This window comes from Elephas maximus, chromosome 5, assembly GCF_024166365.1.
Source record: "Elephas maximus indicus isolate mEleMax1 chromosome 5, mEleMax1 primary haplotype, whole genome shotgun sequence".
Taxonomy (NCBI): domain Eukaryota; kingdom Metazoa; phylum Chordata; class Mammalia; order Proboscidea; family Elephantidae; genus Elephas; species Elephas maximus.
The window spans coordinates 121,649,302-121,667,231 of NC_064823.1; the positions used below are offsets into that span (position 1 = coordinate 121,649,302).

The 17,930-nt window shown below is 36.6% G+C and overlaps 1 protein-coding gene across 2 annotated transcripts in view; it reads right to left on the minus strand.

Moving 5' to 3' along the window:
- The window catches only part of WDR19 (WD repeat domain 19), a 101,640-nt gene that overhangs the window by 73,385 nt on the left and 10,325 nt on the right, over positions 1 to 17,930 (minus strand). Inside the window, exons 6-9 of one of the 2 annotated variants that reach the window (XM_049886341.1) lie at positions 15,223 to 15,338; positions 11,864 to 11,944; positions 10,133 to 10,245; positions 9,695 to 9,868 (exon numbers count right to left, since the gene is read on the minus strand). In XM_049886341.1, the coding sequence (XP_049742298.1) occupies positions 9,695 to 9,868; positions 10,133 to 10,245; positions 11,864 to 11,944; positions 15,223 to 15,338 (484 nt within the window). Of the gene's footprint in view, positions 1 to 9,694; positions 9,869 to 10,132; positions 10,246 to 11,733; positions 11,786 to 11,863; positions 11,945 to 15,222; positions 15,339 to 17,930 lie in introns of those variants that run through there. The other variant, XM_049886342.1, reaches the window with a different exon arrangement.

A 17,930-nucleotide genomic window follows, 5' to 3' on the forward strand; every position in this document is an offset into this window, starting at 1 on the left:
CTTTTATCTAAAAGTTTAAAGTTTTACATTTAAGCTCAATGATCCACTTTAAGTTAATTTTTGACTATGGTGTGAGGTTTAGGTTGAGGTTCTTTTTTTTTTTGGCTTATGTATGTCCAATTGCCCAGGCACCATTTGTTGAAAAGGCTATCTTTCATCCACTGAATTGCCTTTACACCTTTTTCAAGAATCAGTTGTGCATATTTGTGTGGGCCTATTTCTGGCTTAGGAGTCCTGGCAGCACAGTGGTTTAAGCGCTCAGCTACTAACCAAAGGGTTGGGGGATTGAAACCACCAGCTACTCCATGGAGAGAAGATGTGGCAATCTGCTTCCATAAAGATTTAAAGCACTGGAAACCCTATGGGGGTCAGTTCTACTCTGTCCTGCCAGGTCACTATGAGTCAGAATTGAGTCGACAGCAGTGGGTTATTTCTGGATCCTCCATTGTTTCATTGATATATGTGTCTATCTCTTTGCCAATACCACAACATCTTGATTACTGCAGCTATATAGTAAGCTTTTATATCAAGCAGAATGATCCCTTTCACTTTATTCTTTTTTTAAGATTATTTTTAATTATTCTAGGGCCTGTGCCTTTCCATATATATTTTAGAAAAAGCTTGTCTTACGTCTTCAAAAAACCTTGCTGAGATTTTGATATGAATTTTATTAAACCTATAGAGCAATTTGAGAATTGGTATCTTTATTATGTTGGGTCTTCCAATCCATGAACATGGTGTACTTCTCTCTTTATTTTGGCCTTTTTTATTTCTTTCACCAGCATTTTGTAATTTTCAGTGTACAGATCCTGTATATGCTTTGTTAAGTACACATTTTCTCTGGAGCAACTGAAAATTGTATTGTTTTTTCAATTTCTGCTTCCACGTTTTTTATTTTTGTGTGTTGATTGATCTTTGTGTGCTGATCTTATATCCTGCAACCTTGGTGAACTCACTCATTTGTTCCAGAAGGTTTTTGTTTGCTTGCTTGCTTTTTTGCAGATTCCTTGGGGTTTTCTACACATACAATCATGTTATCTACAGAGAGTGATTTACATCTTCCTTTCCAATCTGCATGCTGTTTATTTCTTTTTCTTGCCTTATTGCCCATACAATGTCAAACAGGAGTAGTGAGAGTGGGCATCCTTGTTTTCTTCCTAACCTTAGACAGAAAACATTCAGTCTTTCACCATTAGGTATGATGTTCGTCGTTGGTTTTTCATAGGTGTTCTTTGTTAAGTTGAGGTAATTCTCTATTCCTCACTTGCTGAGAGTTTTTAATCATGAATGGGTGTTGGATTTCGTCAAATGCCTTTTTCTGTGTCAACTGATATGACCATATGGTTTTTCTTCTTTAGACTGTTGATATATTATGTTGACTTTTGAATGCTGAACCAACCTTGCACAGTTGGAATAAATCCCATTTGATCATGAGGTGTAATTCTTTTTATATATTGCTGGATTTCAGTTTGCTAAATTTTGTAGATTTTTGTGTCGAAGTTCATGAGAGATACTAGTCTATAGCTTTCTTTCTCTCTTGTTTTCTCTCTTCCTTTTTTTCTTTTAGTACTGTCTTTGTCTCTTTCAAAGAGTTTAGAGATATTTTATGAGGGTAATATCAACATCATAAAATGAGTTAGGAAGTGTTCCCTCCTCTTTTGTTTTCTGAAAGAGGCTGTGTAAATTTGGTGCTGATTCTTTATAATTAGTAAGTTACAAAATTTATAACTAACAAATATTTGGTAGAATTTTCCAGTGAAACCACTCAGGTCTGGAGGCTTATTTTGGGGGAGGTTTTAAACTATGAATTCAACCTCTTTAATGGTTATAGGACTATTCAGATTGTACATATCACCTGGGTTGAGTTTTGGTAGTTTAATGGTTATGGGACTATAGAGGTTGTACATATCATCTGGGCTGAGTTTTTATAGTTTTGTGGTTTTTGAAGAATTGCTCTATTTCTTCTAATGCGTAGAGTTTCTCAGCATAAAGTTGTCTGTAATACTCCCTTATTACCCTTTTAATAGCTTCAGGATCTGCAGTTATACCCATTTTCATTCCTGATATTGGTAACTACTGTCTTCTCTATCTCTCTGTCTTTTTTGTCAATCTTGCTAGAAATTTATCAATTTTATTTTTTTCCTCCAAAGAAGTTACCTTTTTATTTAATTGATTTTTCTCTATATTGTTCTTATTTTCAGTTTCATCCCTTTCTACTCTTCATTATTTCCTCCATTCTGCTTGCTTTGGGTTTATTTTGCTCTTTTTCTAGTTTCTCTAGGTAGGAACTTAGATTATTGATTTTGGAACTTCCTTCTTTTCCAATATAAGCATTTAAAGTTATACATTTCCTTCTCAGCAGTGCTTTAGTTGTTTCTCACATATTTTGATATGCTGCATTTTCATTTAGCTCTATATTTTTTCTTTGAAACTACTCTTTGATCCATTAATTATTTAGATGTTGTTTAATTTACAAATGTTTAGAGATTTTTCTGTTGTCTATTGATTTCTACTTTGAATCCTTTATGATCCAAGAATGTATATATATATATATATATATTTTTTAGATTTCAATTATTTTAAATTTATTGAAGCTTGTTTTAGTGCTCAGGAAAGGTATATCTTGGTGAATATTCCACAGGTGCTTAGAAAAAAATGTGTATTCTGTGATGTTGGGTGGAATGTTCTATAAATGTCTGTTAGCCTAGTTGTAGTACTGTCAGAGTCTTTTATTTCTTTGTTGAGATGTTCTTGAGTTTTTTTTTTAATTGCTTTATACATTATTGAAAGTGGGATATTAAAGACTCCAACTGTTTTTGTTAGTTGCTTTCGAGTTAGCTACAGTGAAATTTTAAATTTTGAAATTTATGTATACCAGAATGAAACATTGCCTGGTCCTGTGCCATCTTCATGATCTTTGACGTGCTTGAGCCCATTTTTGTGGCTACTTTATTAATCCATCTCATTGAGGGTTTCTCTCATTTTTGCTGACCCTTTACTAAACATGATGTCTGTTATGGATTGAATTGCATACCCCCAAAATAGGTGTTGTAAATCCTAACCTCTATGCCTGTGGTTACAGTCCTATTTTGGGAATGGGCTATTTTTGTTATGTTAATGAGGTAAGATTAGTGTAAGGTAAGTCAATCTCTTTTGAGATATAAAAGAGATTAAACAGCAAATTGCAAGCAGAAATGGGGGAAGGCAGATGCCATACCACATGAAGATCACCAAGGAACCAAGGAACAAGGACTTTCCCTCAGAGCCAACAGAGATAGAAAGCCTTCGTCTAGAGCTGGTATCCTAAATTAGAACTTCTAGCTTCCTGAACTGCTAGAAAATAAATTTGTTTGTTAAAGCCACCCATTTGTGGTATTTCTGTTATAGCAGCACTAGAAAACTAAGACAATGTCCTTTTCTAATTACGTGTCTTTCCTGATGATGTGTTCAAAGTAAGCAAGACAAAGTTTTGCCATCCTTGCTTCTAAGGAGCATTCCAGATTTACCTTTTTTAAGATTGATTTGTTCGTTCTTCTGAAACTCCATGGTATGTTCAATATTCTTCATCAACACCACAATTCAAATGCATCAATTTTCTGTCTTCTTTTTCCCTTGTCCAGCTTTTGCATACATATAAGACAACTGAAAAGATCATGGTGTGGGTCAGGCACACCTTGGTAATCAAATTGATATCTTTGCTTTTCAGAACTTTAAAGAGGTCTTTTGCAAGAGATTTGCTTAACGCAATCTGTCATTTTATTTCATAAGTGCTGCTTCCGTGGGTGTTGGCTACTGATTCAAGTAGCATGAAATCCTTGATAACTCCATTTATCATGATGTTTCTTAGTGGTCCAGTTGTGAGGATTTTTATGTTCACGTATAATTCGACTGAAGGCTGTAGTCTTAATCAGTAAGCACTTCAAGTCATCTTCATTTTCAGCAAGCAAGGTTGTGTCATCTGTATTTTGCAGGTTGTTAATGAGTCCTCCTCCAATCTTAATGGCACATTCTTCTGGCTTCTCAGATTATTTGTTCAGCACACAGACTAAGTACGGTGAAAGGGTACAACCCTGCCACACACCTTTACCAATTTTGAACCAGACAGTATCCCCTTGTTCTGTTTGAATAACTGTCTCTTGATCCATGTACAGAATCTGTATGAGCACAATTTAGTGTTGTGGAATCCCATTCTTTGTAATGTTACCTGTAATTTGTTATGATCTGCAGTCAAATGCCTTCACGTAGTTGATAAAACACAGGTAAATATATTTCTGGTATTCTCTACTTTTGGCCAAGATCCATTTGATATCAGCAAAGATGTCCCTTGTTCCACGTCCTCTTTGAATCCAGCCTGAATTTTGGGCAGTTCCCTGTTGATGTAAGGCTGCAGTAGTTTTTGAATTATCTTCAACAAAATTTTGCCAGCATGTGATATTAATATTTTTAGGTAACTCTTGCTTTGCGTTGGATAACCTTTCTTTGGAATGGGATAATATGAGTCTTTTTCCAGTAGGTTGGTCAGGTAGCTGTCTTCCAAATTTCTTGACATAGACAAGTGAGCACTTCCAGCATTGCAACCGTTTGGTGAAACATCTCAATTAGTTTTCTGTCAATTCCTGGAGACTTGTTGTTTGCTAATGCCTTTAGCGCAGCTTGAAATTCTTCCTTCGGTAGCAATGGAACTTGATTATATGCTGCTTCCTGAAATAGCTGAACATCTACCAATTCTTTTTGGTAAGGTGACTCAATATATTCCATCCATCTTCTTTTGGTACTTTCTTCGTCATTCAATTTTTTGCCCATAGAATCCTTCAGTACTGTAACTCAAAGCCTGAATTTTCTCTTCAGTTCTTTCAGCTTGAGAACTGCTGATTGTGCTCTTCCTTTTTAGTTTTCTAACTCCAGGTTTCTGCACATTTCCTTATAATACTTTACCTTGTCTTCTCAAGCTGCCCTTTGAAATCTTCTGTTCAGCTCTTTTACTTTATTTCTTCCTTTCACTTTAGCTACTCTGCACTTAAGAGGAAGTTTCAGAGTCTCTTCTGATATCCATTTTGATCTTTTCTTTCTTTCCTGTCTTTTTAATGACTTTTTATTTTCTTCATGTATGATATCCTGATGTCACGCCACACCTCTTCACTCTTCTGGTCTTTGGTCTTCAGTGTTCAATGTGTCAAATCTATTCTTGAGATGGTCTATAAATTCAGGTCATACTTTGGTTCTCATGGACTTGCTTTAATTTTCTTCAGCTTCATTTTGTACTTGCATATGAGCAAATTGATGGTGTGTTCTGAAGCTGTCCCTTGGCTTTTTCTTCACTGGTGATATTGGGCAACTCCATTGCCTTTTTCCACAGATGTAGTCAATTTGATTCCCGTGCAATTCATCTGGTGAGTTCCACGTGTATAGTTGTTAAAAAAAAGTATTTCCAATGAATAAGTCATTGGTCTTGTAGAATTCTATCATGCAATCTCTGCATTGTTCCCATCACCAAGGCTGTATTTTCCATTCTCAGTAATTACCAATGCATCTTGACTGCATATTCAATTATTATCAGACTGCAATGGTTCATAAAATCTTCAATCTCTTCATCCTTGACATTTGTGGTTGGTATGTAAATTTTTTTTTTCCTTTCAGGTGTACAATTTAGTGATATTAATTACATTAATCATGCTATGTAACCAGCACTCATAATTGTTGCCAAATTTCCCATCACCATAAACACTCAACTACCTCCATCCTCCTTCCCTCCCACCCCAATAACCATTAATAAAATTTAGTCTCTATACATCTATTTTTGTTAGTTCATATATGTGAGATCATACAATATTTGTCTTTTTTTGATTGACTTATTTCACTGAGTATAAGGTTTTCGAGGCTCATCCACATGCATAAATTTGAATAATGGTCATATTAACTGGTCTTCCTTGTAGATATATGGATATTAACCTATCACTGACACTGTTATTTCAGGAAGGATCTTGAAATGTTCTTTTTAACAAAGAATACTGTACCATTCCTCTTCAATTTGTCATCCCCGGCATGGTAGAAAGGAGTCCTTGTGGTGCAGTGGTTAAGCACTTAGCTGCTAACTGGAAGGTCAGCGGTTAGAACTCACCAGCTTCTCTAAGATGTGGCAGCCTGCTGCCATAAAAATTTCAGCCTTGGAAATCCCATGGGGCAGTTCTACTCTGTCCTATAGGGTCACTATGGGTCCAAATTGACTCAATGACAATGGTGTTTTTTTGGGTGGGGGTGAGGCATATACAATACAATACAATTGTATATAACATATACAATTGTTATATTCAAAATGCCAATACCAGTCCATTCATCTCACTAACCTCTGCAATAACAATCTTCAAGTATTTCATTTTTGACAATTTCTAATTTTTCTTGATTCTTAACTTCATACATTCCACGTTCAGATTACTAATGGGTGTTTGTGGCTGTTATTTCTCATTTTGAGTGGTGCCACATCAGCAAATAAAGATCCTAAAGGCTTTACTCCATCCATGTCATTAAGGTCGACTATGTTGAGAAGGCAACTCTTCCCTGGTCATATTTTCAGTGCCTTCTGACCTGAGGGGCTCATCTTCCAGCACTATATCACACAATGCTCTGTTGCTATCCATAGGTTTTCATTGGCTAATCTTTGGAAATGGATTGTCAGGCTTTTCTTCCTAGTCTTAATCTGGAAGCTCTGCTGAAATCTGTTCACCACATATGACCCTGCTGGAATTTGAAATACTTGTGGCATAACTTACAACATCATAGCAACACGCAAGCCACCACATTACAACAAACTGAATCTCCAACTGTTATTGTTAAAGTGTCGATTTCTCCCTTCAATTCTGTCAGGTTTTACTGTGTGTAATTTGGGGTCTGTTGTTAGGTGCATACACATTCAGTATTATTATATCTTCATGGTGAGTTGACACTTTAGTGATATCTCTGTTTATCCTTGGTAATTTCTTTTCTCTGAAGTCTACTTTGTCTGATCTCAATATGGCCACTTTAGCTTTCTTTTGATTAGCATTTGCATGGTCTCTCTTTTACTCTGACCTCAGTATACTGACCTACTTTTATCATTATATTTGAAGTAAGTTTCTTGTAGACAGCATATAATTAAATCACTTAAAAAATTCATTCTAAAAGTCTTTTTCTAACGACTTTGCCATTTACACTGAATATCATTACTGATATTTCGATTTAGGTCTACTGTTTTATTATTTGCTTTCTGTGCGTTCCCTCTGTCTTTGGTTCCTCTGTTTTCTCTTTCTTGCCTTCTTTTTAGGTTATTTGAACTTTTTTTAGTATTCCATTTTATCTACTGTGTTTTTATATAAATCTCTTTGTATAGTTTATTTAGTGGTAGTTCTAGGGATTATAGCACACATATTTAATTTTTCATAGTCTACTTAGAATCAATATTTTACCACTTCAAGTAGAATATAGAAATATTACCACTTTTAACACCTTTTACTTGCTTCCTTTTATATTGTAGTTGTCTTAGGTATTGCATTTTCATACACTGAACACCCTATCAGACAGTGTTATAATTTTTGCTTCAACTATCAATATAAAGATCTTAAAGAAAAAGAATAGTACATTTCATTTACCCAGATATTTATCATTTCTGTTGCTCTTACCTCATCCTTGATATCCCAAATTTCCTTCTGGCATTGGTTCCCTTCTGTATAAAGAACTTCCTTCTGCAATTCTTTTAGAGCAGATCTGCTGGCAATACATTTTCTTCATCTGAGAATATTTTTATTTTACCTCCCTTACTGATGGATATTTTCATTGGATATAGAATTTCGGGTCGACAGTTCTTTTCTTTCAGCACTTGAAGAATGTTGTACCACTTCCTTCTGGCCTTTATGGCTTATAACGAGATATTCACAGTCATCTGAAATGTTCCCTGGCTGCTTTCAAGATTTTTTTCTTTATCATTAGCTTTCAGCAGTTTGAATATGATATGACTGGTCTGGGTTTCTTTGGGTCTATTCTGTTTGGGATTTGCTGAGCTTCTATAATTCACAGGTTTATGTCTTCAGCCAAATGTAATAAGTTTTCAGCCATTATTTCTGGGACTCTGATGACACAAATATTAGGCTTTTTGGTATTTTCTCACAGGTCCCTGAGATTCTGTCAATTATTTTTCTCTGTTGTTTGGGCTGGGTATTCTCCACTGATCTATTTTCATGTTCACAGACTCTTTACTTGGTCACCTTAACTCAGCTATTAAGACCTCTGTATTTATTGTATTTCTTAGTTCTAAAGTTTTGATTTGGTTCCTCTTTATAGCTTCTATTTCTTTGCTGAGACTTCCTACCTTTCCACTGGTTTTCAGAGTGTTAGCCCTTAATTCTCTATTTTTATAATAGCTGCTATCTACATTATCTTGGCATTGGTGTCATTGATTGCCTTTTATCCATGCAAGTTGAGATTATCCTGATTCTTCACATACCAAGTAATTTTGGATTATACTTTGGACAGTTTGACTGTATTACAAGACTGTGTCTTCCTTAAATCTCATGGAGATGGTTGATATTTTGTTCTAGCAGGCAATCAACCCAGCTGGGTTCAGGTCACAAGTTCCAACCAGCCTTCTGTTGGTTATGGTTTCAATGCCAGTTCCATTTCCAAAGACTTTGCACTAATGTTCAGATGTGTCTCACACCTGGCCCACTCAGTGGCCGGTATGGGACCTGGGCTATGATCTATTCCTTAGTTCAGTTCTCAAAATCTTTGGTATGTGCTTAGGATAAGATTCACACCTCCACAGCTCGGGGATGAGCTCAGGAGTTCAAAAATATCACTGTGGGTTTGCTTTCCTGAGCTCCCTCCTCTGTTCGATCTCTCTGGTACTCTGAGGTTTCCTAAGCTCCCAGTATTGGTCCTCCAGCAAGAAAGCTTAAGCTCTAGTTACCCAGCTCTGCCTTACCCTTCTCATGACTGAGGGGCCAAGTAGTAAGAGGACAGAGAGAAAAATAAGCAACAGGGGTCGGCTCCTCCTCTAATCAGACAGGAAGATTACCTTCCCTCAGAGTTTTAGGAGTCTGTGGGTCCTTGCTGCCACTGCTGTTGCTGCCACTGCTGTGGTAAAATTGCTTGGTGGCTGGGACGTGAGAGAACAAAAAAAACTAAAAAGAGGAAATCAGAGGTCTTTTTCCAGTCTTTCTGAATGTTATGATTCCCCTTTCCTCCAATCTGAGCCAGAACTAGAGGGCTTTTCCTAGAGCTCTCTCCGTCTGTGCCCAATGCCAACTTCCAGGTTTTGGGCTGCCTTGAGTGCAGGCTGAGAGAGATTGGAAGACAAACAGGAGACTCACCACTGGTCAACTTCTGGTCTTCTTCTCAATTCTGCCTGCTACTATTTACTTTACAGAGTCCTTACACAGCTGCTCCATGCATTCTGCCAGGTTTTACGGCTGTATTCAGTGGGAGAGACAGAGTGGATCATGCCTGTTTTATTTTTAAGACTGATTTTCAAGCACACTCCGTTTTAGGTTTATATCCTGACTGTTAAAGGCAGGGATAAAGGAGTCTCAGAAATGTTCAACTGCAAACATGTTCTAAGAGTATAAGAAAGTATGGTTGTCAGGCTCACATTAGCGATCAGAGTCTTGTCAAATCTCTCGAGTATTCCCTGTATACACTTTCCCATGAATATGCGACTATAACTTACCAGTTATCTCCACATGTTGCAGTTTTGTTAAGGGTGTATGATATTGCAATACTGGTTAGGTTATCTTTATGATCACGAGCCTGAAATATCTCTTGGCCAATCTCTCGAATATGCGTAGAAATAACCACAAAAATTCCACATGAAAAGCCAATCATGATGTAGCCATCACCATACCTGAGCAACAAAGGCAACAATACAGTGAAAAGGGAGATTAACCATAAATGGCACTAGCGTAAATTAGCAAGTACCTCAAACTAAGGAATTACAGGATATAATTTATTAAGACAATGTTCTAGGTAGTTTTACATACTAAATCATAGACTATCATCCAGAAAACGTTATATACAGGATAGAATGATACAGAAAAAAAAATTATATATTATAATTAGTAAGGGAAAACACATGGATGTCTTTCTATGATGACTTTTTTGTACACACCAATTGTAGCAGACGATGTTGCCATAGCGCTGCTGAAATTCTAGATCAATTGGGTTATCTGGTTCGTTCAGGTTAAAAAGGAACAAAGTTTTCTTGCCAACCACCACACTTATCTGCCAGAGAAGGTTAAAAAATAGTGAAAGAAATTACTCAGTACCTCATGAAAAGACCAATAACAAAATTCAAAACAGATGAATCTAATTTATGTAAATAACGAGCCAAATTTAGATATGCTATCTTCACATCTTTAAAAAAATGCAGTAATTAGTAAGACAACCATGTGCCTCACTCAGTAAATGCATTTCACAAACATATTCCCATAAGGGTCCTTGGAAGGAACCCTGGTGGTGCAATGGTTAACCGCTTGGCTGCTAACCAAAAGGCTGATAGTTCAAACTCACCAGCCGCTCGTAAGAGAAAAGACCTGGCGATCTGCTCCTGTAAAGATTACAGCCTTGGAAACTTAAGGGACAGTTCTACTCTGTACTATAGGGCTGGCAGGAGTCAGAAATAACTCGAGGGCACACAACAACAACAACAACAAGGGTCCTCGACTTTACACATCTCCAATGTATCTTTTGGAATAAACTAAACTAGTTTTGTGGAATTACATTTTATAAATCCTCTAATGCTCTTATCAGAGTACTGTGCAATATAGAAATGTAAGTCTGACACAGGTCTACCGCAACGGAACTCATATTTAGGTTGTTCAGAGTATAAAGTTCTTCCACGCAAAGAGGTCATTCTACTTTTGGTCTAACTTGGCTTTTTATGTCATCACTCTTTCCAAAGGATACACGCAGGTCACTGGTCAGTGTGGCTAAACTAGTGTCCCTCTGCTACTCACGCAAGTCAATTTTCCCTTTCCTTTCAGGTTGCTATAAAGTCAACTCCGACTCAGGGCAACCCCATGTGTCAGAGTAGAACTGTGCTCCATAGGGTTTTCAATGGCTGATTTTTTCAGACGTAGATCACCAGGCCTTTCTTCCAAGGCACCTCTGGGTAGACTCAAACTTCTATCCTTTTGGTTAGCAGCTTAGTGTGTTATCTGTTTACACCACCCAGGGACACGCAAGTCAATGCATAATGGTAATTCTCAGTAGAGGGCATGACTCTGTTGAAGAGAAAAGGAGTATATTAGATATGTGGGCTAATTAAGAGTGATGATTAAAAAAAAAAAAAGATAAACACTTTCATATATTTCCTTGATTCTAAAATGCTATTGATTGTAGGGCATTATAATTTAATAACAGCTTTCTAGGAAATGAAATACTACTTCATTAAATATATTCATGCTAATTGTGAAATTTATATGGATTTCAGAATATTACAATGTGGTAGGGAAAATATATCTAAGTATTAAAATTACATCTAAATATTAAAGACAGAAACAACTTCCAGAGCACTGGTAACCGCATCTGGTAGAGTGAAAATAAAAAATCATCTACAAATTAATACTTCTGCCACCTACTGTTCTTGCTACCACAAGAATGAGACGAGCAACGCCAACTGCAACAGGAAACTGTCCATGTTTGCTGTAATACTAGGTGGTCGGCAGCAGCAAAAACAACTTTTAGAGAGACTGAGAGACTGGGCCCTACCTTGATTTAATAAGTGATGGACCATAATTTATTGATCACTATAGATTCTGAGCCATCCTAGAAAAGGAAATAGTATATTATACACAATTATCAAAATGATTTGGGGATGAATTTGATTTAGAATTCTTACTGTGCTTTCAGCAGAAGCAGTTCGGTCATCAGTCCTCATCATGGAAAACTGCATGTCACTAGGATCTGATCTCACTGACGTCTGCGGGAGTTAAAAATATTATCAGTATGAACCAATCCCACCATCAGATTAACTCTGAATATTAAAAAAATAGCTAACTTGCTTCCATTTCTGACTATACGGTGAAAATCCTACTAGAACAACTATCTAGAAATTCTGGATGAAACAGAACACATATCTTATTAAAGGGATATACGATCTTGAAAAAAAGTAAGGACATTCCCATGGACCATAGCAAAGATTAAACTGAAAACCAGAGTGGCGGGTAGAAACTAATGCTGCAGCTATTCAGTGCAGCTAGTAAAAGGAGACTATGAGGAAGCCCATTTATCTTGGCCAAGGTTTTGTTTTGGAAAAAAACAAAGAAAGCTTTCCATTAAGAGTTTGTAATCGAAGGCCTGCCCTTCTAGCCTCACTCCGGCCTGTGTTCAAAAATGTAGATTTTGAGTGGTCTGGGAATTCCAAAGGTGAGAAATTAATATAAAAAGTGGAAAGACCCAGACTTGTAATACCCTTGCAGTGTTTGACAAAAAAAAAAAAAAAAAAATTGAAAGCCTCCTCCAAAGCTGCAAAAAAATTCCAGAGGTAAGTTCTATTGCAGATGAGCTCATAATCCAAAGTTATAAACTGCCTAAAGAAATAGTGCATCAGCAGCAAGAGTCAAGGAGGAGGAAATGGAACAGGTGTCTAATTGCTTCCATAAATAAATGTCTCCTTTGCCATAAGACCAGAAGAACTGGATGGTGCCCGGCTACCATTACTGAACACTTTGATCAAAGACTCTATAGGAGAATTCTGATCAGAAGCGGGGGCGTGGGGGGGGGCGGAGGATGTAGGACAGAATTCTAAATTTTTATACAGTCCAGGCTTCTTGGAGCCATTGAGGCTAGGTGAAACCTGAAACTGTTGCCCCGAGATCTTTAAATATTAAATCTTAAACCGAAAATATCCCCTCAAGTCTTTTTTAAACCAGACAATAGGTTAGCTTATTTAGTAAAGAATGTTTGCTTTGAACATCATGTTCTTTTGAAGAACTATCTACAAGGGATCAAAATCACAACAGCAACTAGAAAGGTCAAATAGGAAGCTTAGGGGCAGCACGTTCATGTTAATGGAGGAGGAGCAATTCAGAGAAGGTGGCAAGAATGATTGCACAATTTGAAAAAGTAATCAGTGTCACTGAATCATACACGTAGAACCTTTTGAATTGGTGTATATTTTGCTGTGTATACTTCCAACAGTAATAAAAGAAAAAAAGGAATTGAAGCTGTGGAACAGAATTAAAAATATAAAAGGAAAAAAGAGCAAGAGACGGTAGACATAAGAATTAGACCTCAAGATCTAAAAATAACAGAATTATCAGATAGATATTTATTATAAAGTAAATACTTTAAAAATGAATAAAGGCATAAAAGGACTCATGAATACGAGAAAAGACAGCACTTCCAAAAAAAGTTCAAGATTTTTAAAAGAACTACAAAGTACTTTCTAAATTTAAAAGTATGATCATTAAAAAAACAACTCGGTGGGACAGACAAAAGATCACACAGTTGAAGAAAGAATAAGTGAACTGAAGGGCAGACCTTAGGAAACTGTCCAGAAGACAATTTCATAGAGTAACAAAAAGATACATGAAAGAGAGATTAAAAGACATGAGAAGGTTCAACATACATCTAACAGAAGCTCCAGAAGGACAGAGTAGGAAGGGAAAGAGGTAAATTCAAAGAGAAAATGACTATGAATTTTCCACAATTGATGAAAGACAGCAATTTTTAGATTCAGAAAACATGACAAGTCCTGAGCAAGATAAATAAAAAATAAATTCACGCCAAGTAACGTGGTGATCTGCAGAATATCAAAGTCAAAGAAAAGATCTTAAAGGAAATTGAGAGACACACAAGAAGCAATCCTCAGCATGTATACTCTTTTTACCACATGACAACTTAAGCAGTATATCTAATTCTGGAAGTACCGTTCTTAGGCATTAGAAATGGGAAATAGTTATCTTGTATGTAAATAACGGCTGACTGGTAGTAGCTGCCTTAGATGCGTGGTGAAAAAAAATTCTAAGGACCTGTCTTGATTCAGTGGAGGAAAAAAATGCAAAGATTTATTAGTGATATCTGATGTGGAGACAGAAGGGGGGAGCTACAGCATTTGTACTGTGTATTTACCATTCTAATCTAAAGGGCATCCAAAATACAGTAAACAAAATTACACCAAAAAAAAAAAAAAAAAACCAAACCCATTGCTGTTGAGTCAATTCCAACACATATTGACCTTACAAGACAGAGTAGAACTGCCCCCACAGGGTTTCTAAGACTGTAAATCTTTACAGAAGCAAACTGCTACACCTTTCTCCCACAGAGCAGCTGGTGGATTTGAACTGCCAACTTTTCAGTTAGCAGCCAAATGATTTAACTACTGTGCCACCAGGGCTCAGGTTCTAGAAACTATGTCATATCAAACTATTTTGTTCATTAATGTCAGATTAATCTTCCTTAAGAATCATTTTAATCATGTCAGAGAGACAGAGAAAGAAATATCAAAACTATCATCGTCTTAGAGCCCCAGTAATTCTGGGACTCTGTTACGACAGCTTAGCATTTTGGGGTAATTTGTTATGCAGCAATAGATAACTAATACAGGGCCACATTTCATATTCCTTTGCATAATGCCAAGGACCTAGAAGGTATTCAAAGTATGCATTAGTTAACATTGCTCTACCCAACAAACCCTAACATTGCTCTAGCAATACTAAATCATAGTGAAATTCTTACATTGGTGAGGTCACATAGCTATTGGCAACACGAATTCCCTTAAGAAGGGAGCTTCTGAAGATCTGATCAATCTTAGGAAATATAAACAGTAGTAAAATTTAATCCTAAAAGTTAAATTAGGATTACCTTGGGAGCAATTTAACATGTTGGTTAAAGGTATAATCTTAAGAATCGACCAGACCTGACTCTCTGAGTCTAGGGCCCAGTGTTCATTAACATGTATATTATAAATATATATATATGTAAGTTGCTTCACAAATCAACTGTATTACTATAACACAGATCTGATAATCCATGCTAATCCTAGACTAAGAGAAATGTACAAAGCAGGATATTTGGATAAAATATTCATGTTAAAACGTTTTAATAAAGAAGAAAGTTTTTAATGTTTAGAATATGAAGTTATTATGAATCTATCTCAGAGACATTTTTCAATTATATAGCTTAGTTTGACAGATAGACTATTTGGGGAAAAAGTTAATTTGAATGTTTCAGAAGAAAGAGATGTTAGTACAATACCTGTCTTATCGTGTCGCCTTCCTGGTTACTAACTGTAATCATTTTATCTTCACCCCCTAATGCAAGCAGATTTTCTGCATTCCAACATCCACACGTGATTCTCTTAGTATGTTTTCCTGAAAAAGAGATGATTTCTATACAGACACAGGGATTTCTCAAAAAAAAAAAAAAAAAAAAAAACCCATAAAATATCTGTGATATCAATCTCAAAGTGTAGGTAATATACCATGGAATTAAATAGACAAGGAATTTAAGATCTCCTCAAAGCTGTTATTGTCCAAGCTACCTTACTTAAAACAGTTCATTATCAAGTTGTAAATCAAGATAAAGTTATTTAATGGCAATCCTAGTTTTCAACTTTTTATGTGGATATAAACATAGATCCTAAGATTAAAAAAAAAAAAGATATTCCACTCCTGGATAAGTTTTCCTTGTCTACCACATAACCAAATCCTGTAACAATAATGTCTTACAAGAAGTAAAACCCAAGCCTTCACAGTATGGTAGACCCTTCGTATAAACTGAGTTAACACTCACAGTTTTGACTATTCATGTATAACTAAAAGCTACATAATAATTTGTGATAATCCTGGGGGGGCAAATATGAACACCTTTGAGACTCCTCTTAGGAGCTGAGTCACTAGTTAGTAAGTGATACCAGATAACCATTCAGTGCCAGGAAGCTTTTTCATTGAGCAGTCCAGCCAGTGCAAAAGGTGTATATTCTGGGAAGAATGATATGCTTGATTTGTGAAGGTCTTAAGATGAATAAAACCCTCAAGAGTCCCAAAATTAATGCTATCAGTGAGATGTAGAATGGTTAAGTGTACAAATTCTGGAGCCAGACTGCCTAGATTTGAATCTTGGCTCTACCACTTAATGAATAACTTTGGGGAAGTTATTTACATTTCTATTTCTTAGTCACCTCATCCATAAAATGTGAATAGTAGGACCTATCTCATAGAGTTGAGGATCAAATGAGTTAAAAGTACTTAGAAAATGCACAGGAAGTCCTATCTAAGTGTTAGATATTTTAGCTGTTTTTGAGAGCGGAGACCATGTTCATTTTACTCTTTGTAACCCTATAGGACTTAATATAGTACCTACACAGAAAGCCGTTACTTAGTAAGTGGCTATGAAGTAAGCAAACTCAGAGGCAGGAGTGTGACCGGTGTGTCAGAGGATCAGCAAGGAAGACAGTGTGGCTGGAGCAAAGGAAATGAGAAGAGTATGAGATAAAGAGGCCGCAAGGTCCATATTATAGAGGGCTTTGAGGATTTTGGCTTTGACTCTGGGTGAGTCAGAGAGCCAATGGAGAGTTCTGAGCAGAAAAGTGTCACGATCTCACTTTTTAAAAGGCTCGTCTGGCCTCTGAGTTGAGACTATTCTATAGTGGGATAAGAGTTGAGCTGCACAGAGACTAGTTAAGAGATTTCAGAATTCGGGTGGGAGAAGTTTGAGGCCTACACCATGGTGGTAGCAGTAGAAGTGGGGAGAAGAAGCTGGGTTCTGGAGATACTTGAAGGTAGAGCCGACTAGGTTTCTGACAAATGAGATAAAGAGGGTATGAGAAAGAAAGGAGTCAGATGCTGCTAAGGTCTGGGCTGAAGATCTGGAAGGATAGAATGTCATTAATGGAGACAGGGAGCAGTTTTGGACGTTTTAACTTGAGTTGTCTACTAGACATCTGATTGGGGATGCTGGTAAGCAGTTGAATGCGTGAGTCTAAAGTGTGGAAGAGAGGTCTGGACTAGATATACATTAGGGAATTGTCAGGTATAGACAGCATTTCAAATCAGGAGACCAGAGCACATAAGTGAAGGAACACTCAGAGAAGAGACTGGAGACACAGGAGATTTTGGTGATGACAGACTAAGGAACTTAGGTTGTACATCGGAACTGGGTGCCTGAAAAGGTAGGTATTAGGAAATGAAAAGAGTACACAAAGACAAACTTCTTTCTGGATCCAAGAAAGGGAGAAGAAAATCTCCTTTCTCCTTCTTCCTGTACACCTCAAGGCCCTTTTGCTTCCTGTGCTCAGAACTCAGGTTAGGCTTAACATAATAATAGTTAACACCTATGCTTGCTTACACTGTTCTGAGCATTTTACATGTATTAACTTATTTAATTAATATTAACTCACAGTTAAGAAACTTGTTAACGAAATATGAATCATGTTGTTGGGGCACTGGTGCTATATACTTGAATGGTGGTAAACGAAATTTATGTATGTATATCTGAACAGTGCAAAGGGAGAACTGCCTGTATGTAGCCTAGTTCAAGGAAACAAATCAGTGCAACGTAAAACAAGGTAAAAGATAATAAATTATTGTAAAGTGGTGACAGGTCATGCTACCATGTACCTGCTATCAGAAGTGGAATGGCTTGGTTTTAGGAAATTAAGTTATTTAAGAGGCAAAAAAGACGAGCCACAAATCACGACCAACACTGAGAGAGGTGGTTACATATTTAGCTAAAAGATCTAAGATACCTAATTAACCTGAAACTTTTCAGGTCCATTTTACACAGTCAATAAGTAAGGCTGTGATCAGAATCAACATTCATTTTAAATACAAAGATCTTATATAACATCATATATGTATAACAAGGAATCCTTGGGTGGCTCAAAGGGTTAAGCACTTGATTAGTAGCCAAAAGGTTGGTGGCTCAAACCCACCCAGAGGTGCCTTGGAAGACAGCCCTGGTGA